This window comes from Petromyzon marinus, chromosome 47, assembly GCF_048934315.1.
Source record: "Petromyzon marinus isolate PM22_M1 ecotype Great Lakes invasive population chromosome 47, UKy_Petmar_22M1.pri1.0, whole genome shotgun sequence".
Lineage (NCBI taxonomy): Eukaryota > Metazoa > Chordata > Hyperoartia > Petromyzontiformes > Petromyzontidae > Petromyzon > Petromyzon marinus.
In genome coordinates, this window is record NC_133713.1 from 6,204,562 (window position 1) to 6,230,851 (window position 26,290).

At 48.3% G+C, this 26,290-nt stretch overlaps 2 protein-coding genes across 3 annotated transcripts in view; one reads left to right on the forward strand and one right to left on the reverse strand.

The window, feature by feature from the left end:
* The window catches only part of LOC116952585 (FERM, ARHGEF and pleckstrin domain-containing protein 1-like), a 101,854-nt gene extending 81,971 nt beyond the window's left edge, over positions 1-19,883 (forward strand). Inside the window, exons 24-27 of one of the 2 annotated variants that reach the window (XM_032972071.2) lie at positions 3,038-3,183; positions 5,342-5,449; positions 7,007-7,158; positions 16,369-19,883. In XM_032972071.2, coding sequence (XP_032827962.2) covers positions 3,038-3,183; positions 5,342-5,449; positions 7,007-7,158; positions 16,369-16,450 — 488 coding nt within the window. In that variant the 3' untranslated portion in view covers positions 16,451-19,883. Of the gene's footprint in view, positions 1-1,202; positions 1,376-3,037; positions 3,184-5,341; positions 5,450-7,006; positions 7,159-16,368 lie in introns of both variants that reach the window. The other variant, XM_032972070.2, reaches the window with a different exon arrangement.
* Positions 19,884-20,384: 501 nt separating this feature from the next.
* Positions 20,385-26,290, reverse strand: part of LOC116952550 (serine/threonine-protein kinase 25) — a 36,131-nt gene continuing 30,225 nt past the window's right edge. The window contains exons 9-11 of the mRNA XM_032971997.2: positions 25,499-25,573; positions 24,436-24,572; positions 20,385-23,629 (exon numbers count right to left, since the gene is read on the reverse strand). Coding sequence (XP_032827888.1) covers positions 23,590-23,629; positions 24,436-24,572; positions 25,499-25,573 — 252 coding nt within the window. The 3' untranslated portion in view covers positions 20,385-23,589. The remainder of the gene's footprint in view (positions 23,630-24,435; positions 24,573-25,498; positions 25,574-26,290) is intronic.

Below are 26,290 nucleotides of genomic sequence, written 5' to 3' on the forward strand. Positions count from 1 at the left end.
GCGAGCTGGTACAAACGAGAATGAGAAACAAGACAAGTGAGGTGGTAACAACAAGAAATTCATAGATTCTTGAATCGAATCGGCACCCTGAATTGTGGCAGTTGATATCATCACCGGGTGTGTGGACCGATTCGCCATGCGCCTGGTGAGGATTTCCGTGCACAGGGCGTGCAAATCCCTCGGCGTGTCAAAAAGCATCTCAACCATCATCCCATTGCCCCATGGCAGTTTAGCCAGGGGGACCTCCAATGGCAACTGTCCCTACGCTGCGCACAGCACCGCCTTGCAGAAACGGGCACGCAGTCTGCCGATGAAGTAATTATAGCGAGACATTTTTTTCCCCTTCTTATTCTAAATTTAGAATGACGTTGAAGTCACGCGATCTTTCGAGGAATCTGATGAGCTATGAAGCTCTTTTTCACCGATGTCTAATAATTTTCACGGATGTCCAGTAAATGGCAGGGTGACACACCATCATTGTTGGTCATTACTTATAACGGTTGGAGCGCTGTACATCAATTCATCAAATCGGCACTTGTTTTCACGATACATCAATCGCATGCTTGAGAAAAATAAATTTTCATCGTATATGTTGCACTTAATAGCCTTAACATAACCTCTGCAGCTACCGGAGGCGCTATCATTCACAGTAATGATAAAAAAAAAATCCATTCTTGAATTGTCACCCTGGATCACGGTATAATCCGTCGAATCGCCGGGGAGCGAATCAGTCACGGGCCCACCACTCGCGTGTGCTTGTTGTCCGTGTTGATCGCCATCGCGACAACAATTCTGACTGTGCACCTGATGACGCTAGTTGTAATGACTGGCGAAACGTCACGCTACTCAAATTGTAAATGTAGTGGGATTTACTCTCCAACACACCGGTGTGCTGTACTCATAACGAATTGCCATGTTTAGTTTACGTGAAACCTTGCTAATCGGCTGTGTCGGGTGGCGGCGGGTTTAACAACACATTTTTTACTTACGCGGTCTCACCCCAAAATAACCTCTATTATGGATGAGTAAATAGGTACTTCACGATGCACCTCTGATCGACGTCGATATTCGCGCTCGCCCCCGTACGAGGCGTTCCGTTTCCCCCTTCCAAGCAAGGACTGAGCAGAAGACGCGAGCGCCGTTTCCCCGCCTCCCCCCCCCGCTCCGCGAAAAACCTGTCGCTCCCACCCCACCCCCGCCAGACTCCTCCGACGACCAGGAGGACTCTGCCGAGGACGAGGCCGCGTCTCCGCGGAGCCCTCACGGAGCCTCCTCCGAAAGGCTGTCCGTTCACCAGCAGACGAGCAGCACCGTGCAAGTGTGCTGCCACCGGCAGACCAGCGTGTCCCTGCTGGACATCAGCCGGGCGGCTGAGGTAGCGCGGGATAATCGGGGGGGGGGCAGGGGGGGCGGGGGGGGAGGGGGGTGGGTTCCGGTCTCTGTCGTGAGTTTCTCGTCAAAGTCTAAAAGTGAAGGTGACCAATTTTCTCGCGTAGGGTTCCGAGGCCAACGCCGTTTGCCTGACGATGACAGGCAAAAAAAAAGTAAAAAACGACGTCAGTATAAATGGGGCGCAAATTGAAGAAGCGCGGCGACGACACGTGCTGCCCAATTACACCGAGAGGCACAGCGGGTAGGGACGCGTGGATCAGAGAACGACACCAAACAAGTTAGTGGCGTCATTTGAACTGCCTCGGGTGCCCAGGGATACGCGCACGCATGACGTGTCGCCGTGTGTAACGGCGAAATCTGTAGACATTCGCTCTTCCTCCCTGATCCTCTCCACGTGCCGTGAAGAAGGGGGCATCGCCCGAAACGTCGCCGACAAAACGCACGCTCGTTTCGTGATGCCCCCGGCGTTATCGACGGACGCGTTGAGTTTGCGTGCAATGCGAACACGAAAGGGCGAAGGTTGGTGGCGGGCGCAGTGGCGCTCCGCGGTTGGGTTTGGGTGCTGGGGTTAGGGGGGCACGGCGGAGCGGCGAGTTGCGGCTGGGGCACGCGGAGCGACGTCCCGGAGCTCGACTCGGGCCGTCGCGTTCGGTCTCACGAGGTGAACGTTCAACGTCGTCAAAAGATTCGCCCGGCACGTGTCCGCCACCGACACCGGGAACAAACCCGGGACCCTCCTCGTCATCCACATTGAAGCGTTGTTTTCCTCCCGACTGCCGTTGTTGTATCTTCCTTTCAGGGCGCGCAGCGTTCACTCTCTTCCTTCTTTTCTCCAGTTGGATCTGTGTGGATCTTTTCTCCCGGGAGGATGCCCGCGCCGATTGGTTTTCTCCCCGCTGTTGCCATCAGTCCGTCTGTGTGTTTTTTTTTTTTAATTCAACTCTCCTTTCCCCTCTACAACCGGCACGCTGAGCCAGGCTGTGTCGGGCAAGTTCTTGTGGTGTCAGCTGCTGCTGCTGCTGTTGCCGCTGCGTTTGATTCCCCTTTTAAACCTCCGTCTCTTGCCTCGCGTCGCCCTCTGTCTTCGCGTTTTTCCTTTTCAACTTTTGTCCCATCGGTTTCCTCGACCACCCCGCTGTTGCTTGTGCCTAGTCTCTCCACCCCTGCCTCCCCCCCCCCGGCTTTACAATTTATAATTGGTGGTTGGGTTGGAATACTGCGCAGCATGCACCCGGTTGGTTCACGCACGCACGCTCGCAAGCACGCCCTCTCGTGTGTACATTGAACTTCTCTCGCACCCGTACGTAGCCAACCGTGCCTCATCGTGGCGGTGACGGCCCTTTCGCACAGTCGGCAAGGAACAAAAATGCGCCCCGCCTAACCGACCCCCCCCCAACTCGTCCCAATTTCCTCCTCTCTCCCCCACCCCCTCTCTCTTCGTAGCCCCGGGCGACCAGAGGGGGCCCCCCTTCGGCCCCTGGGTCTCCGCTGCGGTCGCGCACCGTGCGCCCACCCACCGCTCTCGAGCTCTCGCCTTGCGCCCCGTCGAAGCGAATTCCAAACGCCTGACTCGCACCGCCGCCTTTTCCCTCTTCGTGCGTGCGCTGTCCCTCTACGTCCCCCCTCCGACGCTCTGCGCTCGCAGCCCTGACCCCGTCACCGCCGTCCCCGTGGCCCCGACCTCCTTCTCCGCGCCTGGGCTACCGCCACTGGCGATGTAATTCCCTTGCCCACGTCTGCTGGTACCGACGTGCCGGCCTCTCCTTTGGTGACTACCTAGACATGCAGCAGGTATTGAATATGAACGACTCGTGGTTCGGTCTAACACGTAGGCTTCCGCGACCGATATATATTTATCCGTTATTATGAAGTAGCAGCTAATTGGCACATTTTGTTGACGTGGCAAATCTTGCTAATTGGCTGTGTATCGGGTGGCGGTGGGTTGACGGCACGTTTATTCTTACGCGATCTAAACTGAAAGAATACCCTTCATTACGGATCAGTCATCCACAACGCCTTTGCCAATCCACTGCTTATATGATGAAGCCCAGTGACGTAGCGTTGGCGTGAACCAAGGAATGAAACTGGGCTTCAGTGTCCAAGTTTCTTAGCCCTTCCTCCCGCTTTGGTAGCCTGCCGCCTGGGCTCATTTTTTTTTTAAACGTAGGTGCGACAACTCAAAGCTCCGCACGGACGGATTTCAACCTCGGGCAGATCCTAGTGCATCAGACCGAACAATAAAAAGCTGCCTCGGTGATTTCTGCCTCGAGGATTTGAATGAAACAGCAAAGTGCTGCGTGTGGATACCATAATAAAAATGTCCGCAGCGCAACAATCTACCTGAATAATGTATGAATTGAAGGAACGTTCCAACTTTATAAAGCCCCGAGTTGCGTAGGGAAATTTGCGCCCTACGGATGTTGGTCACGGCCTTTCCGTCGAATTCTTCGAGCCGTGTTCTATTGCCCGACTCGGTTACAAACCACTCCTCTTAGGGTCCGCAAACTTTTCCCGCACGCGTTCACAGTGAACACGTGCAAGAGCAAACCCCGAAACATTTGTTAGGTGTTCAGTCGGGGAACTGGGGTTGCAATTGTCTCTCGAGATGGCTTGTTGTGCACAAAATGCTCACGTTGGAAGATGAGCAACGTACATTTTTTTTTTCCCTTCCACGGAAAGCGGGGTGTACACAACGAGACGCTAAATGAGAATGATTGGAGAAAGGAACCTTAGATATCTCGGACATGTTATGAGAAAACAAGACGTTGAATGCGAATGGATGTTGACTGGGAACGGTGGAGGCACAAAAAGCCGGAGAATTAAGTGAATTCGGCTACAGAAGGAATTTGAACAATTGCATGCAACTGGGAGTGCGTCGTGCGAATTTCTCGAGTGAATAGTAGCGTGGAGCGAGGTGCGTGGAAGAAGGCCGCGATCTGTTTGAGAAGGGACGTGGCATGTAAAGGGACGCAGATATTTCACTACAGAAATGTCTTTCTCATAACTCTCTTTCAGGAGGGTCTTGCTAAGATGTAGCAGTAGGTGGCGGGGGGGGGGGTGGTGGTGCGATGATTGCGCAATTACGGTACTCAACGTTCCAATTTGACCAATTTGCAGGATAAACGTTTCTAATTTGGACCGTGACACTGGCGCGCAATGGCCACGATCTCGTCAATAAGCCACGTGATCTGCAACGTCCGCTGCAAGAAGCAGAGGGTGCATTCATGAAAAAAAAACACACACACATCGACGATATTAATCATGGCCCTCCGCTGGATTCGAACCGTGACCTCTGCGGCGAGAGGCAAACTGTACTGCCCGTCGGTCCGCGTCGCCGCGACGAATTTAACCGGACGCGTGCCCGTAGGTTCAGCCCGTACGTTGGTATATTTCATTGTGGACGCATGCGTTTGTGAAATTGCTAAGCGACAAACGTTAACCTGTAATAGCAGCTCAATTAGAAACAAAAGAAACAAAGACGACTGTCTCCGTGTATAATCGCCCAGAATGCACCCCCCCCACCCCCGCCGATCTCATCAGATCTCAAGCTAAGCGGGGCCGCAGCCTGGACAGCGCATGGTTGGTCGATCACAAAGCACGGAGAGGTTGTCGAAGGCCTGCATTGTGGGGGCGCCGAAAGGGCAGTGCTGCGAAATGTACCGTTGGAATGTACTTCTATGCTCCCACACCTCCTATGCTCCTCGCCTTCACCAAGCAGCCCTCGGCCAGCCGTGGTCAATGCAGCAATGGTGAAAGTAACGCTCCCGTGGCGTGCACGGAGTGGGGAGACTATCGTCCAGCAGAGGATTGGCACAGGAACACCGCGTGCGTGCGTGCGTGCATGCACGATTCCTACATTGTAAGGTGATGCGCATCGTCGTCGACAGTCCTCGTTGTAAATCTCACGCCGGTGGTCTTTGCTCTCTCTCTCTCTCTGCGCGTCCGTCAGAACCAGCTGTCTGGCTACCTCCTGAGAAAGTTCAAGAACAACAGCGGCTGGCAGAAACTCTGGGTCGTCTTCACCAACTTCTGCCTCTTTTTCTACAAAACTCACCAGGTGAGCGTATATCTCCCCGCGTGGGAAACGCTACGGGCTGCGTAGTGACCAGCTGGGGGCCCCGCGCTCCTTCAACGGAGGAGGAACAGCAAAACCATACGAGACAAACATCATCATCATCACCAAGCATCGCCATCATCACCAAGCATCATCATCACCAAGCAGCATCATCACCAAGCATCATCGTCATCATCATAATCACCAAGCATCATCATCATCATCACCAAGCATCATCATCATCACCAAGCATCATCATCATCACCAAACATCGTCATCACCAAACATCATCAGCAAGCATCATCATCATCAGCAAGCATCGCCATCATCACCAAGCATCGCCATCATCACCAAGCATCATCATCATCATCATCACCAAACATCATCATCACCAAGCAGCATCATCACCAAGCATCATCATCATCACCAAACATCATCATCACCAAGCAGCATCATCACCAAGCATTAGCATCATCATCAGAGCACTGATCTCAAGAAGCTCCACCTGAGGGCAGCATCGCTCAATGCTCACTTTGCTGCATCTCGTCTTCCCGCTTGTTTACGTATTCAAGCTACGCGTTCGGCACGATGTCCGACGTTTCGCTCCACGCCCTGGGAGCGTCTTCGTGAAAAGTCAAATTCAAGTTCCCCGAAGAAGTGCTCAGTATGGGTGTTTGTTCGGCCAGGATGCCCGACGTTTCGGTACGACCCGAAAACATATCAGAGAGCAGAACGGCACAACCACGAGAAAAATAAAAACCGACTGGGTAATGCCGCATCTCACCGTGGCGGTGACACGGCCCAGCGGTAGAGTGGTCACCGATTGTTGCAGAGGTTCCCATATCGACTCTGGCAGGCTGCCCTGGTTAACACTGCGTGACAATCGGCTCCGTCTGCTTGAGAGCGGACGTTCAAGATCCCGTGACAATTTTGCATGCTGACGCCAGCGTCACAAATTTTGCCGGAGTTGTAAAACTACCCGCGTACAGAACAGTGTTTACATTCATATTCTTGGTTCTTTCGGTAAATTCACGTGGAAGGGAAATAATAAAATAATACGAATAAAACAATTAAATTCTCACGACGTTTCGATTGCAACACAAGCAATCATCATCAGGTGTGAAAATCACAGCAATAATTTTTTTGGAAAAAAGTGGCGGTTTTTTCTTAACGTTAGCACCACGGACAGCGACTGGCGGTTGTTCAGACGGACGAGTCCATCTATGTTCGGAACGGAGGAGGGGGGAGAGAAAGAGAATGGAATGCGGTCTGAAAATCACCGTAAGCGTGAACAAAATCAATCAAGACCCGAAATGGTTTATCACATGCTTCCAATGATTGCTAAGCCATAATCCATCATCTCGGTTGAGTTTGTCTCCTGCAGTCACGAAAGCTTTAAAACGAGTATTTGCTTTATTTAATAATCACGTAACAATCGTCAGCCGCCGCCACCCTGATGTGAAAACCTGGGAGGACCTTCCTTAATAACAATCTTGACACTCAAGTGACAATCCTCTGGTGTGGTGACAACAACAATAATCCTCGTCTTGTCTGTCCCAGGATAACTTCCCCCTGGCCAGCCTGCCCGTGCTGGGCTACAGCATAACGCTGCCCTCCGAGTCTGATGGGATTCTCAAGGACTACGTCTTCAAGCTGCAGTTCAAGTCCCACATTTACTTCTTCAGGGCGGAGAGCGAGTACACGTTTGAGCGGTGAGACGCTTGGGCTGGGTTTCCCGCTTCGACCCTGGACGTTCCTTCTTTCGCTCTTTCACCGGAATGAAGCGCCCGATCAATCCGGTCACCCTCGGAGCGTCAGCTCTTTTGGCTGGGCCATCGAACCAAGACGGTGGTCACCGCATCGTCGCGCGCTTTCAGACGCGCTTCTGCGGCCGTCTGGGATGCTCCTCCTTCTGATATTAGGAAGCCACTGGAGCTACAGTATTCACTTTTAAGTAATCTGGAATGATAACTCACTTCTTGAGAACTGCGTTTTGTTTTTAGTTTGTGGTCCTTCCCCCGCACCTCTGATTGGCAGGGTTGGCTACGTATGGTGCCAAAGAAGTGAAAAATATATACGTAGGAAAATGGTTTGTAAAATTGATAGGAAGGATAATCGTGCATGAGCCCTTACAACACACATATCCAATTCGTAAATACGTATATGTGTAAATGTACAAATCCATTGCTGGATGAGAGCCTCCCCACGCCATGCGGGTTGTGGAGCAGTGGGGTTATTTGATCATACCACACCGTGCAGGTCAGTGAAGGCGGGGAGCATACACGTGGAAGCATAGAAGTAGGTTACGAGAATGGATTTTGCTGCAATGAATCAGGATCTTTATTTATCCTGGAGAAATCCGATGAGCTATGAAGCTCTTTTTTTACAGATGTCCAACGATGCTTCTCTGTTGCCCACCACGCAGCCCCACAGTCAAAATATTAATCCTTTATATTTTGTCCAAGCCCATATTCTTGGTTTTTTTCGATAAAGTCACGTAGAAGGGAAATAATAAAAGAATAAAAATAAAACAATAAAATTATCACGACGTTTCGATTGCAACACAAGCAATCATCAGGTGTGAAAACCACAGCATTTTTTGTTCAAAATTTTTTTGCTGTGGTTTTTGCACCTGATGATGATTGCTTGTGTTGCAATCGAAACTTCGTGATAATTTAATTGGTTTATTTGTATTATTTCCCTTCTACGTGACTTTACCAAACGAACCAATAATATGAATCCCTGCAGTCACGAAAGCTTTAAATAGAAATAGTCCAAGCCCGTTAATGCATTCAGGATGTGGTGAGTGAACTCTAAATTGTGTTAAGTTTACACGCTGACAGACTCCATCCCAGCAAAAGACAGTTGTAATGATGAAGTCATTGGACAATCAAAGAATCGCCAAACTGCGAATTGTGGTAAGGGGCCATCCATAAATGACGTCACGCACCTGGGGGGGGGGGGGATCAGACATTTGTGACGAGGGGGGGGGGGTTGAGAAATGTGACGTCACATCAAAATGCGCAACTTTAAATAAATATAGACAACACGTTCTACTTAATTGAATAGACTTTTTAATAAATGTTTTCTCCTACAACATCAGAGTGCAGCGCCACGTTAAATACGCACTACAATGACAAGAGTTTAAAGCGATTTGAAGCATGTTTTATTTTTTTTTGGGGGGGGGGGGCAGAGCTTTGTGACGTCATATTTGAGGGGGGGGTCTGACTTTTTGTGACGCCGTATGACGATGGGGGGGGGGGGAGGGTCAAAAATCGTCCAAAATCGCGTGACGTCATTTATGGACGGCCCCTAAAGCCCAAACCATCACTCGCATCAACACCACATACCGTGGCGGGATCGCTGCAATCCATACAGCCAATGGCAGAGCCAGGATTATCAGGTGGGGGGGGGGGCAACGCCTGCAGCAATGAAAGATTATAGAGGAGTTGTTAGTAAGGAGTTGTTAGTAAGTAAGGAGTTGTTAGTAAGTAAGGAGTTGTTAGTAAGTAAGGACTTGTTAGTAAGTAAGGAGTTGTTAGTAAGTAAGGAGTTGTTAGTAAGAGAGGAGTTGTTAGTAAGTAAGGACTTGTTAGTGAGTAAGGAGTTGTTAGTGAGTAAGGAGTTGTTAGTGAGTAAGGAGTTGTTAGTAAGTAAGGTGTTGTTAGTAAGTAAGGAGTTGTTAGTAAGTAAGGAGTTGTTAGTAAGCAAGGACTTGTTAGTAAGTAAGGACTTGTTAGTAAGTAAGGTGTTAGTGAGTAAGGAGTTGTTAGTAAGTAAGGACTTGTTAGTAAGTAAGGAGTTGTTAGTAAGTAAGGAGTTGTTAGTAAGTAGGGAGTTGTTAGTAAGTAAGGAGTTGTTAGTAAGTAAGGAGTTGTTAGTAAGTAAGGAGTTGTTAGTAAGTAAGGTGTTAGTGAGTAAGGAGTTGTTAGTAAGTAAGGACTTGTTAGTAAGTAAGGAGTTGTTAGTAAGTAAGGAGTTGTTAGTAAGTAGGGAGTTGTTAGTAAGTAAGGAGTTGTTAGTAAGTAAGGTGTTAGTGAGTAAGGAGTTGTTAGTAAGTAAGGAGTTGTTAGTAAGTAAGGAGTTGTTAGTAAGGAGTTGTTAGTAAGTAAGGAGTTGTTAGTAAGTAAAGAGTTGTTAGTAAGTAAAGAGTTGTTAGTAAGTAAGGAGTTGTTAGTAAGTAAGGACTTGTCCCTTGCTTTTTATTTGACGCGTGTGCGGCGATGGCGCGGCCATCGATCGAGGGTCGAATTCGAACCGCGTTGTGTGATCGGCATCACGCTCGCTGAAGGTGTTGATGCCTTCAGGGAAGTCGTGGACTCTGTATACGCAACTGCACACAATTCTGAGTCACTTATAACTGCTTCGCCGTTACTTATTGCCAATTATGGACTATTGTCCTATCATCCCATAGAGTATATAATAATATGCTACACAGTGGCAGTGAGGGTCGCAAAATGGCGATTTATTTATATATAAAATACAAATTTGTAATTATGTGTCTGTTCAAAATGTTAAGCATACTTCCCGACATGCAACAAACTTTAAATTTGGCATGTGGGTAGCTTCCAGACTGTACACAATGCAAAATATATAAAAATAGACTTTTGTATTTTTTTTGGGGGGGGGGCGCGCGTAATAATGCATATTTTTTGCACGCAAGTGAGCGGTGACGTCACATCTGTGACGTCATCCGCATGCGGCAGCATCACGCAGTGTGCCTGCTGACGTCACGCATCCCCCCACCCCACCCCCAACCCTCCGCATTGGCCGTGTATTAATCCAAGACAAGAATCCAAGTCTCGGACGAAGCCGGGTAGTTAAGCTAGTTATTAATAAACCCCAATGATCCGATCGAAATTAGGGATTTCGATCGGATCATTGGGGGGGGGGGGGGGGGGCACGTGCCACCCCCCCTACTGGCTCCGCCAATGTGTACGGCGTCGACTGCCACCACCTTCGATTGGTTGAAGGAAACTTTACATTCAACTGTGACATCATCTAGACCTGGGGTTCTTAACCTTCACTTGCAGCCTTAACATTATTTTAAAAAAGTAATGTTAATAGATACATAGGGTTTGCTGAAACAAAGTAGTTGTAAATTTTGATTTAAAGCTTTCGTGACTGCAGTAATTCATACTCTTAGTTTTTTCGGTAAAGTCACGTTGAAGGGAAACAACAAAATAATAAAATATATATAAAACAACGTGACTTTACCGAAAAAACTAAGAGTATAAAGTAGTTGTACTTACGTGCCCGTGGCCATGTCTCGCACAACGCCAGAAAGGCCGCGTCTCGCACCCCCAGGGGGTGCGTGCAACCCAGGGTCAAGGGTGCTTCGTTTATAATGGAAAAATAATGGATAATACTACACTGTAACATGATAACAAATGTAAATGTTAATAGCTTCAAAAAGTCAAAGAGTCTCCAGGCGGTCTCCAGAGCCCAGACATTTTTCCTAAGCACCCTGTACAAGCTGTTGTTCACCCCAACTCCCCATGCCACACGACAGAAGAATTGTGAATTGATCGGAGACTTTTGCAAGAGACGACCGCGCGAGAGTCAAAGCGCGCGCGCGCGGTGCCCAGCCCGTTCGTGGCAGTGACCCGCGGGTGCCTCCCGGGGGCGACCCGGGGGCGACCTCTCAGACTTGGGCCGCGAAGACCCTCGGCAGCAGCGCCACTCACACCCGTCACGTAACGCTTGCCGAGACACGTGGGCAGAGATTTGTGAGGCGGTGACGTCACCGCGGCGTTGCGGCCACGTGAAGTGTCGAACGCCCGCTGGCAGGAGGTCACGGGACAGACCCAGGTGCCGTGGGTATACAAAGATAAAGATCCCCCGTATAGCCTTAACAGGCTGTAGGGGCAAGTGTTGTTAGCGAGCACCTATGAGGTCAGAACGGTACATGAGGGGGTGGGTGGCCAGCACCACGCCTGACCGCCTTAGTCCAGGACCGGTCCAGGACCGGTTCAGATAATTGTCACCGGTGTTGGCCGTGAGCGGGAATCGAACCCGGGTCGCCAGGTTCATAGCGCAGCGCGCTAACCGCTACACTACCGCTCCCCACACACACATACCCACGTACACGAGAGAGCCGTAGACAGGAACGATACGGTCACTGAGATGGACAAATGCACGTGGGTGATGAGCGTCCTGGAGACAACAAGACACGGGTGAGATTGGTGGCCACGTGCCGAGACATCGGCGGGCCTGGGGGCAGCGCTGAACGGCCTCTACTGCCCACGAAGCCTATAGCACCTGTGTCACGCCTTTCGTGACCGCAGACCTCTCAAGCACTGCCCGGGCTCCCAACGCTGCTTAGCTTCTGAAGGGGGGGGGGGGTGGTAGGGGGGGGTTCGTCGAGGCGAGGTACATTTGGGCCAGAGGCTCATGCGGAATTGATGAGTCCAAAAAGGCATTTCTAAAAAGCCACGGAGCTTTTACTGTAGTCTGGGCGAGTGTCCCTCCCCCAGCCCCCGGTATATTTTTTTTCGGCCCAGGGCAGGGAGGGTCCACCTACATTTTTTTTGAGTAAATAATTAATGAACGAGAATGTGCAGCGCAGCGTTAATTATCAACCCCGGGGAGCAATGCCGTCTATAGAGTCAAAGACTCCCCCAGTATAGCCTTAACAGACTGTTGGGGCAAGTGCTGTTATCGAGCACCTATGAAAGCCGGCAAGATACACGATGGGGTGGGTAACCAGCACCACGCCTCACCGCATTTGTCTCCCCAGTGGCGATGTTTACACATCGCAGCAGGTACTAATTTGAGGTTGAGTCGACCTAGGGGAGGCCCATAACCTGTTCAGATAATCGCCACTGGTGTTGGCCGTGAGCGGGAATCGAACTCGGGTCGCCGGTTTCGTAGCGCAGCGTAGCGGTAACCGCTACACTACCGCTCCCCACACACGCACACACACATACACACACACAAGCAAAACTGCCTCTGTGCCGTCTCAAGATATAAATAAAAAGCACATGTCAATTACACGAATTACAACCACTTTCTAGTCCATCGGCTTCTTGGCTTTACAGACAGACCAATGTTATGCAGCAGCAGGAGAAGCGTTTAAGCGAACAAAATCTGGGAGCACCGGGACAAATCTTGCTCTCTTCGGCTTTCCAGGCTCGTTAAACAAATGCTGCCGTGTTAGCGGATGTTATTGGCAAGTACACGCCATATAAACTTGGGGCCCTGCTAATAATGCGGCGAGAGTACGATACCAGCTGTTCCCTCCAACTCGTTTCCATATTGCCTCCTTCCGTGACCTGCAATTAGACTCTCTCTCTCCACCAAATCTAGATAACGCCTCTCGCTGCGGGTCCACTGTGCGAGTCTTCGGGGGTTCTCTATGGGTCTCGTTGCGAGTGCGCACGAACTCTATGCGAGTCTGTGCACCTCGAGTCTACGGGGACTCTGGTGGATTTTCACCGAATCGCCAATGAGCACCGGCCAAGGGCCCGGGACACGTCTTCGCCGGCAACGTCACCTTTATTCGTAGACCCACGGACATCCAAGCAATCAATCCAAAATTAGTATTCCATCACGCAGCCATTCCGAGGCGTCGTTTTGGCACTCTCCCAGCAAGGCGAGTGCGTCAAATAACACGCGAGGCTCCGACGCGTGTTTGTGTGGTTTTTTTTACGACGACGATATCGTGACTCCCACGCAAACAGAAACGCGAGCCTCCCTCGGCTGTCATGTCTAGACGCTCAGAGAGCTCCCCCAACCACCAACGCCACCAGGATGAATGCGGTTTGTTGGAAAATAAGTCTTATTTTACGCTGACCAAGTCAACGCCGGGCAGACAAACACGGGGTCTATTTTCAACCGCGCGCACACACACGGCGAACGTGACGCGGTGAACATGTCGCATCGGTAGAGACACATCGCATTGACGACAATTAAGCATTAAAGACGGAGTCACCCATGGACTTTGCGCAGTATGTCTGGAGATGGAAACAGGGGCACACACCGCACAGATCTCTCGTGAAAGCCTCAACGGGCTGCAAGCGAAGGGATGTGTGGCTGAGTCTATCTAGTGGGGGGGGGGGGGGGGGGGGGTCCAGGAAAAGGGCTTTATAGCTCATCGGGTTCATCCAATAACAAGAAAATAGTCTGGAACGGTTCAGACATTTGTCACCGGCTGCCAGCTGTTAGCGGGAATCGAACTCGGTTACGCCGGGTTCGTAGCGCAATGCGTTAACGATGGCGCCACCGTCACACACACACACAGCCACACGCGAACCACACGTGTGGCTGTGTGTGTGTGCGTGTGGGGAAATGTTTTAATTGCAGGGCGTTGGCCGCAGATGCAATTACCAGCGCGCGCCATAAAAATCCACGTCGGAATTTTAACAAGCGGCCACATTCTAAGCTGGGCTGAACTTGGGCTCTTTGAGAGGTTTCCAAGAGAGAGAGAGAGAGAAGGGGGGTGGGTAGAGAAGGCCCCGGTTGTTAAGTGGAAACAGCTTGGCGCGGATGTGTGCAGGCGTGCCCGTGCCCACGGAGGATACACATCGCAAGGCCGCTCCGCGGGAGGAAGGAGTTTCGTTGCGAGTCAAGCATCTCCGAGAGAGTCTCTATCTCTGACGCGTAGAGGTCTGTCTGATGCGGAGAAAACTCTCCGTCTCTGATGCGAGGAACAGTCTTTGTCTCTGATGTTGAGAGTCTGTCTCTGATGCGGAGCGTGAACTCGGCACCGTGGCCCCATCGTCTTCCTTTAGTGCGCGACGCACAGACTCTGTGCAGTAACACCTTTGCCTGGCAACCAAAATTATGGAAACTGCTAAGCAGGCTCGGTTGGGTTCTTTGGTGCGCGACCTTCATCTCTAAAGCAGGGACTGTGTCCAGCTGCTGCCGGGCTACAAGGTGAACAGCGGAGGACCGCACAGCAACATATCACCATTGTTGTACTCTACTCCTGCGCTCCTCCACCAACGGATGGCTCCCCCCCTCCCCGCTTTCAACAAACCATGCAACGGGACAACCGCGTTGCATAGTCACACGACCGCCAACTGCCCACGTGGAGTGGCACTCATCCGGCAGTGGATTGACAAATAAAGAGGGGGTGCTGTATACATATATACATACACACACGCGTACCGTGTGCGCGTATGTAAGCGGGCATCTTTACAGTGAGCCCGGCAAGGATAACGTCGCATTAAACTTTCGAGAATGCTGTTGAATGAAATCGCAGACGGTTCCGTGTGCCCCCTTTAAGGGCTTGAAACAGCAACGCCTTTGACCGTGTTCACGAGCTCCCCGTCTCTCTCTGGCTCTGAACGTGATGCCGCAAAGCGCTTTGCGAGCCTGCTACAAGTCAAGCCTGTTTTTTTTCTTACATTGAGATTAGTAATGCCCAGGGGATTCACCTGGCAAGCACAGATGTGCAATGCTATGCTGAAAATTAACATTGTAAACGGTCGGAGTGTGATGTGGTGGCTGATGTTTTCCATCTCGCAACGCCCGTCCGCCCCACCCGCCCACCCCTCTTGTGGTTTCACGAAAGTCGCCCCACGTGGACGGTGATTAAAACAGAGAGAGAGAGCTGTGGAGAGGGCACAACTCAGACGGTCCAAAGGAAACGATAACTGTGACATCCAGAAAAAAACTGAGCACGGCGGCCAAGAACGGTGGAGCGACCAAAATTGAAGCCAGGTCGCTTGACAAGACCGCGCATGTCAGATGAGCTTAGCGGGGTGTAAGCCAGATCGTAATAATCCTCGGTCGGGGAATGATTTTGCCAGCCGAGAGACGTTACGGCAACGCCATCCACGTCTAATAAGCACATGGGCCGCCGAAAGGGCTGAGATCAAACCTAACGCACAATGAGTTGGTGACGGGTCACTGGGCCCTTCCCCCCCCCCCCAAACAAACCGGCTACTATCATGCCCTGTAGAGACCATTTATAGCACGTATTAAGTTATATAATAGGCGACGTTTCGGGCAATGGACCTTCTTAATAACAGCAGAGATTAACAATAACAACAGAGAAGGGCCATTTCCAGGAACGTTGCCTATTATATCATCTTTCCTCTTTGGGGTAGTACTGTTGACGATTGTGTTTGGAGCTTATATAATTCCTGCTTTGCACACGACTGCAAAAGACAAAGATCCCCCGTGTAGCCTGTAACAGACTGTTGGGGCAAGTGCTGTTAGCGAGCACCTATTAAGGCCGAAACGACACACGAGGGGGCGGGTGGCCAGCACTACGCCCGGCCGCTTTTGTCTCCCCAGTGGCGAAGTTTACTACACACCGCACCAGATCAGTGCCGGATTTTCCGAGTAGCAAAAGTAGCTACGGCCCCCGCACTTTCAAAGGCCCCGCGCTAAATGCTTTCAAGCTATCAATTCCGGTTCAGTGATTCTGAACCGCATTAAACTTTTACGAATGACTGGGTGTTTAAGGTTAGCGATTTGTCGTATTATTTGGCTGTATAGCAAATTAAAACATACAATGTTTGTTTTTACTATGCAAGTTCAAAATTTGTGTTTTAATATTTACTTTTTTAAATTTTATTTAGGGCCCCTTCATAACATATGCTGCAGGCCCCCACAAGCTTCATCCGGCACTGCACCAGATACTAATTTGAGGCCGAGTCGACCTCGGGGAGGCCCGGGACCGGTTCACGACTTTAAACGCAGTATCACACGCGTTTTTTGTTTAGCTTGTGTGCAATAACACGCTCCTGCAAGCCATCGGGCGTGCAAATGGCCCGTGTCACTTCAATGTTGGTTCAAATGACCCCCCCCCCCATCCTCCTGCCCTGTGATTTGTACGAGCGTTGCCTGTTCCGGGCCGGCCCATCAGGAGGTCAACCCCCTCCCCCCCCTTCTCGCCCTCAACCCCCTCCCCCCCTTCTCGCCCTCAACCCTCCGTCCGTCTTAAAGCTGCGCGGTCCCATCTCTTGCAGGTGGATGGAGGTCATTCGCAGCGCCACCAGCTCGTCCGCGAGGACGCGTCTGCTCAGCCGCAAAGACTCGCATTTCACATAGAGAGAGAGAGCGAGAGAGAGTGTGAACGACCTGGGGGAGAGCCAGCGTGGCCGCGAATATCGACGCCTTGCCACTGTGCCACTCAACGGAACGTCCTGAGTCTCAAGACCGCCTAACGGACTCGTCTAACCACGCGCACGATGTAAGGCGCACGGTGGTGCCATCACCCTTAAGCAGGAGGACTTTCTTCACAATTCCGGCAAATCGCCCGATGAAGCTGGTCGTTGTAATCGCCAGCGGAACGTCGCTCACTCTCAATTTTAAATGTCGTGGGGGTTTTTGTTTTACTTTCCAACACACTGGTGTGCTGAAGTAGTAACTCATCGGCACGTTTTGTTTACGTGACAACGCCTTACTAATTGGCTGTGTCGGGTGGTGGTGGGTAAACGACACGTTTATATTTACGCACTCTAACCCATAAAACCATTATTACCCTAGCGAGTCTCACCGTAGGCGGGGTCGGGGTGGGGTTTGCGGTGGGAGAAAGACGGGGATGATAACACTAACAAAAAAAATGTTCCTGGGTACGAAGTGTTATTTTCCAATTGTTTATGCCTCAAAAGTACAGAAAATGGCTATTATTCCCCACAAAACTGTGCTTTTGTGACCAGGACAGCGCTATTTTGAAATGTACCTATTTTCAATGAGAAAACGTGGTGTGCATTTGTGTTATTCCTTCACGTAAAGTCCTGGTCACAAAAGCAAAGTTTGTGGGGAATAATAGCCATTTTCTAAACTTTTGAGGCATAAGCATTTAGAAAAAAACACTTACTACCCACGAACAAAAATCGTGTTACACAGTGTAACCGAAGCCTAACTTTAGTCCCCACCAACACTACAAATTCCCGTGGAAGCCACCGACCTGTTTGGAAGCGTAAACGACTACCTTAACACAAAACATATGCAAACTATCGTAATACGCTATCGAGTTCTAAAACGGCAATCGCTCGGTTGGATATTCGCTGCAGCCGAAGCTGTCGTAGGTTAGAGAGCGATCGTGTTCATCCCGAGGCAGGGATTCCAAACCCTCGTGCGCTCGCTCAAGCCACAGCGTGTCCCCATCCCCTCGGCTCGTAGCTCTTCCACGTAAGCGGACGCCACTTTACTTCTACCGAATGCCCCGCAACCCTGGCCCCATATTCCCCACACCCACCGTGGGAGTCAACTTAGTCCCCCCCCCCCCACACACGTTTGAGTGAGTACTAAAACCGAACTCTGTTCATCGGGTTCGTTGCGCGGCGAGCTCACCGTGACGCTTCCGCTCTCCCCAAACACACGCATACGCGCGCACACATACAGACACATACAAACAAAAACGCACGCGTACACACACACACATACACACGAGATGACGGTTACATCATTACAGTTTCAGCTGTATTGCTTTTTGGCTTTCGCGGTGTTGTGTAGCTGTCCAGTCTACTACCCTCGTGTCTTTTTTTTTGCTTTGCTGTTGTTTTCGTTTTGCACGGATGTACGAATTAGCACGCTGGCTAACGGTCAAAAGGCCAAATCAATTTACTGCCCGAACGATCATTGCTCATCTCCGGTTTACAGCCTTAAACCAGTGGTGTAAAAATACCATATGACGGAGACAAGTATTTTCCATGTGATAACCAACCGCTGACCTCCCCACAACAAAGTTTGGTACTCGTGTCGACCCCGGAGGGGTGATGGGCTATAAATGATCTCCCCAAACCAGGATTTGAACTCGCAAACTTCCGACGGTCGGGTCGAGGAGCAGCGCGCTTTACTGCTAAGCCACTAGGGTCAACACGGCTTCTTGAAATGCTAAAGTATTCGGACGCGACACAAATCAAAATCGTCATTTCATATTTGAATACGTCAAGGCAATGCCACCCTGTACGCACACGTGGGGAGTGGGGGGTGCAGCACTTGCAGCTGTTGGGGCAGCTCGTGTTCACAAAGCATTTAAAAGGCAACGTCTCTGGCACGTTCACTTCCCTGGCACCCACGCGGTGGCCGCCGTTTAGTGGATACTGGGAAACGTGAACGCGGAATGCAGCCAGGCATGACGTGAGCTACACCACCCGCCCCACCCCTCCTCCTCCTCCGTGTGTGTCGGACCATGAAATGAGGTCTCACCGATGGCACTTGCCTCTACCACCACCCTCGTTTTGGAGTACCGAGGCACGCGAACCGTTATCGATAGGGCCAATCTGTGTTCCCCGCAGAACGTGGTCTTTGGGTGACGGTCGTATAAATAAAAAGCGGTCCACGCGACGAGGAGCGTTAAGAACAAATGGTGACTTTGGCCATGTGCACAATGGTTAACACGCTCGTTACGTAACGGCGATTACAATTGATGTAGAGCGCACCTCTGCAGCCGACTTGCAGCTTGCGTTGGCAAAAAAAAATATGCAGCGTTCGGAGGTTTTTTTTTCCAACTTAAACAAAGTGTGCCATGGGAAGAACTATATGAATGTTGTTAATACAGAACAGTATTTCAATCGTTTTTTTTTACAAATATTGTTTGCATTTCTCAAACTCCATGTCACTTGCTTCCACTTCCCTCTATCCTGTGCCAACATGCTGAGGCTATGCCACATATCTCTTGCACCAATCTATGTCATCCAGCCATTCTCTTCCTCTTCTTCCAGTTCCCTCCCATTATTCCCATTAGTTTTTTTTTATTTTCCTGTTGTTCTCCATCCTGCATGGTGCCCAAACAAGCAGTTTACTTATTTTCAGCCATTTCTCGTATAAAAAAATATATATCTTTGTAGTTGCAAACGTGGGCTAGTTACAAACCTGCTTTTAAGCCGACTTTGTGCTCTTTTTGTAATAAGCTTTTGCGGACTAAGACAATTGGAGATTTCTTATCAAGCCGTTGAATGAAATGCCATTTGATGTCACATTCATTTTTTTATCCATTACTTTAACTTACAATTTACTAAACAGCAGCCGTGTTATCAGTTTCCCCCCCCCCCATAAATATAACCATCACACCTCCCATTAAAACCTTTGCAAACACAAATCGGGCTAACATCTTCTTTAGAGACACAGCACTTTATAATTTATGGCAAGGACAGACAATACCATAACTGTTTTGAAACGGGCCAGAAATGACCATGAAATGCGGTGTCGAAATCGCTAAAAAAAAGTTAGTGGACTTTTCAATGTTTAATCATTGGGTGGGAAAAGCGTCGGATTGCTTGCAAGGTAAGCTGGTATATTGCGGTACTTTCATTAACTTTTGTGTTTTTTTAAAGCTATTCCTTTGCGATCGTGTCAGTCTTGCAGTCATTTAATGCAGCGCGTGCATTTGATGAATCTGCAAACAATTTAAATACAACCACTCATGGATATTTAATGCATTTCATTAATAAGCTTAAGTGGTTGTATTTGCAATTAAGACTGCTCGTTCTTTTCAAGCACACGTTGCCATTAATAAACTATGCAACACATTTTACTCGGAGTCGATATCAACTTACTTGTGCAGCATTGTATACATTAAACCACATCTTTGTGAAGTGTTACCGTGAATATTAAATGGAGTGCATCTTTGACAGGGTGTACTCCCATTTAAATTCCACGCGTGTGCGGCTGCGTGTCTTATGGAAACGATGGTGCGAGGTCCAACGGCCGCATTTAAATACGCCTTTAACTAGGCACATTCGAAATTCCAAACTCGATTAATGAAGTTGCACTTGTGTCAGAAAATCTTAAGTATTCCTTTTTCCTCCTCGTACAGCATTTATATATTACCTCCAGCCACCATCTATAAAGATGTGACACCATTATCCAGGGCTTCAAAAATGTAAGCCGATGTGAAGTGCATAAATCATACGACATCCACTAGTTTATTTCAACAACTGTACCGCATGTTTGGCAATCAACAAAAAAAAACACGTTCGGACTTATTTGCTAAACCAGAGTAAAAATATATAAACAACGCCAAGAGTAGCATAGCATCTTTGTAAAAGAATCATTTTTATTGTATATTGTACCTTGTGGTGAAATTGGTAACGGGTGAGCTTGATTAAAATTTACACAACAAAAAAATACAATTTGGCCAGTTGAAGCATTCAATGTCTCAATCCCCACACCAACAAATCTCTTCCATAAATAAACCTTCGATGGGCACTTTCACAATGTGATCATTGCACCCAAAGGCTGCCTCCCCATTCCCGGAGCGCTGATGGATGCTGTATTGTTCAACCTTAGAAACGACCAAGCGGTGTTCCCCAAAGCATAGAAATTAACTTAAAATTGTACCATACAGTGTACTGAAAATAAAAGTGTAAATGCATACTACGCCTCGCCTATGCCTGCAGGAGCAATTGAGTCCAACCACAGCAGTGCTTTCCCAACCTTTTCTGGACCCGAGGACCATTGTCGACCTCAAACAAAGATTTGTACGGACCACCATGCAGTAAAAAAACTCCACGGTGTTTTGTGAAAAAAAAAAATAATCTGTGAACAGTTCCACGGTCCACTTTGCCATGGCCTGTCGGAGGAGCATCAGTGTGGTTAGCGGCACCACAAGGTTGGGAAAACTACTCCTCCTCTTGAGCATCTGCCAGTCTGCCGTTTTTGTTACTCGGGCGCAAAAAAGTTGAACGCTCTAGGCTATGCCAAATTAGCGGTGAAATATTTGTTTTATTCAACGGGAAATAAATGCAAAGGACTAATGTTAAGTTGACCTCGTTATAGTGCAACTTTACTATTAAAACCCCCTTGAGACTGGTGTTAGACCACCTTTTTGTGGTCTTACTATTTTTTCGATTTAATGTGGATTAAAATAGGTTACATGTTTAAATCAAGACTCTTGGGTCAAAATAGCTACATTTTCTTACACAACAAAACAATTTTTCAAATGACAAAATTTGTAAGTGTTCAGAGTTAATGTCATAATAAAGCGAACCACCCATTCACCCACCCTATCTCCCCCCCCCCCCATAAAATAAATGCACTATGTATACTGCGTCAATTTTGTAACCAGAACTAAACAAAATGTAACTCTACATTTCCTTTACGGTTGCAGGGCATGTAAAGACTCTTGTTTAGGCTGATTAGAGCATGAGTAATTCTGCGTTTTCTAAAAGGGGAAGCACCTTTGACAAGATGAAACTACATTTGCCATTTAAAGTCTGAAAAACTGGCAAATTACCCTTAAGAGGTGGGCTTCAGACTCTTAAGGAATATATATTTTTTCTCTCTCTCTTTAAATCCGGCAGACGCCAACAATCTTGTTCAAGTGCCCAGGGCTCACCAAGAGATGGAGACAGGAGAGGAAAAATAAAACTCTACGATGGCCTCGTCACACTACGATTACTTCCGCCCCAAGGCCAACCACAAGCGTCAAGAAGGGCCCGTCGGAAACCAATAAGGCAACGGCCAACTTGAGCTCCAACAGCCAATCGGAGCTGGTCTTGCTTGAGAGGAGGGGGGAAATACAAAAAAAGTTATAACGTCGTCAAAACGAGAACAGCCCCTTGTTTATGGCCCCCCCCCCACCACCTATCGTTTTCATAATTTGGTCAAACCGCTGCCGTCTGTACGTAGCGATCCAGACAGACCCAGCGAATTAAAAGTTAAAATATTCATGCACGCTTTCGTTTTGTCTCCAGCGACAGAGGTTTGCACCCGTCACAGGCCAGGTGTGCGTGGGCCAGGGCGGGTGACGGGGGTGATCATTTATTGCGCTCTCATCACATGGCGAGCCTTGGGTTCAAGGCCACAACATTGGGGGCACCAAAAAGGAAGATAGCCACTTGGCAAAACCCGCTGTGAAATGCAAGCCATCAACTTTAACATGCCACCAAGTGTTCCAATACTGTACACCATTATGTTACACCGCATACATTTTTTTTTTAACTCTCTGCTGATATGGCAAACGTGTAATGAATATTAGCCTACAAAGTGTAATTTTTTTTCTATTTTTTTCTTTTTTTTTGTAAAGCAGAATATATGTATTGAAACTGCCGAAAATAACCCCTACACAAAAATATGTTCACGTAATCATATACCTCATATACACAAGGAAACAAAAGTAATCTGATCAGCATACAAAGTACAGTAAATCTAGAAAAAAAAATACTAACGATGAGTTTAGTTGATGTGATGGGTCACATGGCAAGATTTACCTGTTACTGGCTACCAGCCCTGATTTGCATATTTACACTTCAACCTATGCATGTGTTCATTTACATTATTTTACCTATAGTTTTACATGAAACTGACCGTTTGTTAAATAGAAAATCAGGTTCTAGGGCACAGTTGATTAGATGACTTAATAACATCACTAATTGCTAGATTATATTTTCTCAGAAAATTATGTCTTGTTTCGCATGCTGAGTGATTAGACAAATTACCTTACAATGGGCAAACAATGCATTGTAAGATGCATTAGTTAAAGTTATTTTTTAGTTTTTTTCTATTCTTCGATTAATACTAGTAATGCGAAGATTCACATTAAATTGTTACAAACTTTAAAGTACCCAAGAACATATTTTTATTAATGGTCTGACCACATTGAAAAGGACAGGCGCATGCTTTTTTTTATTTAAATAAAGAACCATTTTTACATACTTGTTTTTATTAACTTATGAAGGGATTATTTTAGCATATACCCATGAGCAGAGAATTTAATCAGTGGGGAAAGAAAATGTGATTTACGAGTATCTGAAAAAAAAAGTACATATATACACATTTTAATATACTGCTATCAGATTATTTGCTTAACGAGAGTAAATGTTCAATAAGCACGTGGTGTAAAATGACCCATCAGCTCTGTAAAGTGTGTCATCACAAATAATGGGGCTGGTGCCAGTTTGTGCCAAATCTCAAAAGACGTCGTCGTTGTTGGTGCTATGGTACACAAGAACAGAAGTTTGTCTGCCACTAGTCTTTTTGTTTATCTCTGCGCACACACACACACACACTCCATTCGCACTTGCACGCACGCACGCCCTGCATGCTCCAAACAATTCTCCCTCTCTAGAACACCACCCTTGCCGGCACAGGCACTGGTTGACACCTGTCAACAACAAAAACACATGCCTTCATTTTTTTTTTTTATACAGGATCGAACGTCACAAGTCCCCGTTTCACGATGGCATTCCTCAGGTTCTTACGGTCGGTCACAGCCCCGCCCCCCCCCCACCCCATCCGCGTCACTGAGCTGGAGATGCTCCTGCGGTATTTGAAGAAAATCTGTTGAAAACAGGCACGCACACAGGAATGACACGTCATTATTTACTGGGTCGGTCGACCTTAGCACCACATCCCTTCCGAATCGCTGTCACGTAAAGATGGTTAAAGCCAAAGGCGATCCTTCAAAAAAGTCACTTAGTGCAAATATTCAGCGACGTTGAGAGAGCGCTGATGCGCAAGTTCACAAAGTAAAAGCCACACCCCAACTTGTACACTCAGTCGTGGATCTATCATTTGCAGTTTCACAGTATATGTCTGCACATATGATCATTGGCTACCAAGAATGTCTGCATGAAAACACACCCAAGCAACTGGCAGCCTTATTCCCCGAGGTCTATATTTAGGTAAATCCAGACAAGTTACTCACCACACCATCTTAACATAAATCCATGCTGCATGCGATGATCTATGCCGCAAATTTAGCTAGCATATATTTATATACACACACGCCTATGATCATAATGTCCAGAATGTGCCCATTCGTTTCAAATAGATAAGTAGTTTTTGGCCTGGATAATGGTTGTATAGGTGCCCACCATGCATAACAGAAGTTACAAGATGTGGGATTACATTGTGGGCAGTTTTGCTAAATCATTGTACTGTAATTCTATTCCCCCCCACCTTCACCAATGCGCACTGACCAGCGCGGTGAAGTGTTGTTAAATCATGATGAGGGTGGTCCTCATCCAGCAGTGGATTGACAGAGGAACTGTACACGTACATGTGAAGCCACAAGATATTTCAAAACGAAATACATTCGAAACATCCATCGGTGCATATAAACGTGTCGGGCTTCATCTCAATACCTTCTGACTCTGTCGACAAGCTGGGAGATAAGTCGGTCGGATATGCCAGGACACGCTTCCTCGGCCAGACCGAAGGCATTCTCAAGCTCCTCCACTGCCAACACATTCTTTCCGCTGCTTCTGTGCTTTTCCTTCAGCTGTGGGAGGCAACGGAGAAACTTCGGTCAAAAAGCGGCTTTCAAGCAGTTCACTTGTCCGGAGGCGTCACGAGGCAGGACCCAAACGGATTTCACTGAAGGGCTTTAAGAGGTGGTTTGTGTGCTTGTGCCAAAATTTGGTCCACTCGCTGCACATGGCAATTTCTTTTTGAGCTTCAAATTCAAGTCTACTCATGTAAATGTGAAGTTCAAGGGGGTAATGTGTGCCAGACTGTTTTGTCTCTTCTGTACTGTGCACAACCACCCACGCTAAACAATTGTTTTTTTCAAATTTCATCAGGTAAGGCCCACTGAGCTATATAGACCTGGGACACAAATGATAGCTCAACGAGTTTCCCAGTGGTTGCATGGATTTTTATCCGGGCCCTCCGGTTTTTCCCTCCACATTTAGAAATCAACGTGCGTTTAGAGTATTTGGCTGCTATAAACTTCCACGTGAAAGAGGCACTTTGTTGAGCTTTCATTTGTAGCCACGTTAGCTTCTAAAAAAAAGAGCTGCATAGCTCAGTGGCGGGACTTACCTGGTAAAATTAATAGAATAAAATAATAAATTGATAAAATAACACAATAATATTCTCACGACGTTTCGGCCACAACACAAGCGGCCTTCATCAGGTGAAGGGGCGAGACTGTCTGGTAGGACAGCGCTGGAGTGAAAGAGCCACGTTCAGATCACGGCCTTTATTAATAGAATAAAGGTGTCTGCGGTGGCGACAGCTGAAGGGAGAGGAACAGCGGCGGCAGTGCGTTTCAGAGAGCAGTAGACGTGAGACTTACCGGAGAGGGGACGGGCGTGCGGGATGGGAGTGCGAGACGGCACCGGAGGGGTAAGGCATGGGGAGCGCGTGCGTGGAGAATCTTAAAAGGCGGTGTTGCGGGTGGCTTACTTAATGTGATGCTCTCACCTCTGCAAAGAGCGGGTCGATTAACGTGGCCAAGCACTGTGATTTCTGCTGCTGCTGCACAACTGGTTTTTCAACCTGGGAGGGTGTTCACATGCAAGCAAAATGTTTTTACAAAACAAATACTGACAAATTACTTCTCTTTTGCCTAATTGCGATATCCACCGACTGTGCTATCAGCATCGTGCAACGAGACAGACATTTCCAAATGAAACGCTCACAGCTATGAGTTCATCACCCTGTTCCGCTCAAGGGCAATGGAAGGTGTCAAATAACCACTTCTGAAGATAACTTTATCCCCATGAACAGCACAGATTTGTATACCCTGCAAAGGTGATCATTAATAGAATATGAATTGAACCTATAGGTTTCATTCTCAAGGTTGAAATAAGCCAAGTTAAGTGAAAAAACTAAATTCGATGCTATGGGTTTTTCATGCAATCATTGGTCACAGGGCAATGACAATCAGCACGGTACTTGAGTACAGGATTTAATCAGAAGTTGCTGCCCAGATTCAAGCCCAAGATAGCATCGGTGCCGGCTCAGTGTTCTGACCCCTTAAGCCATCTGGCCACCTTGATACACAATCTCTTTAAGTAGCTTCACATAAATAATCGTGCACTACACATTGGGCTTTGCTACCCTGGTCACACCGTGATGATGCTGTTTCCGCAACGATTTTTGGATCCGCTCATTCTGGATGGCACAGTGTGGGCGATTGGAGATGCGACAATGCCAGCAGGGCATGAGAGTCCACACACGGCTTCCATTGGGTCACATGGGCTGTGACACAGA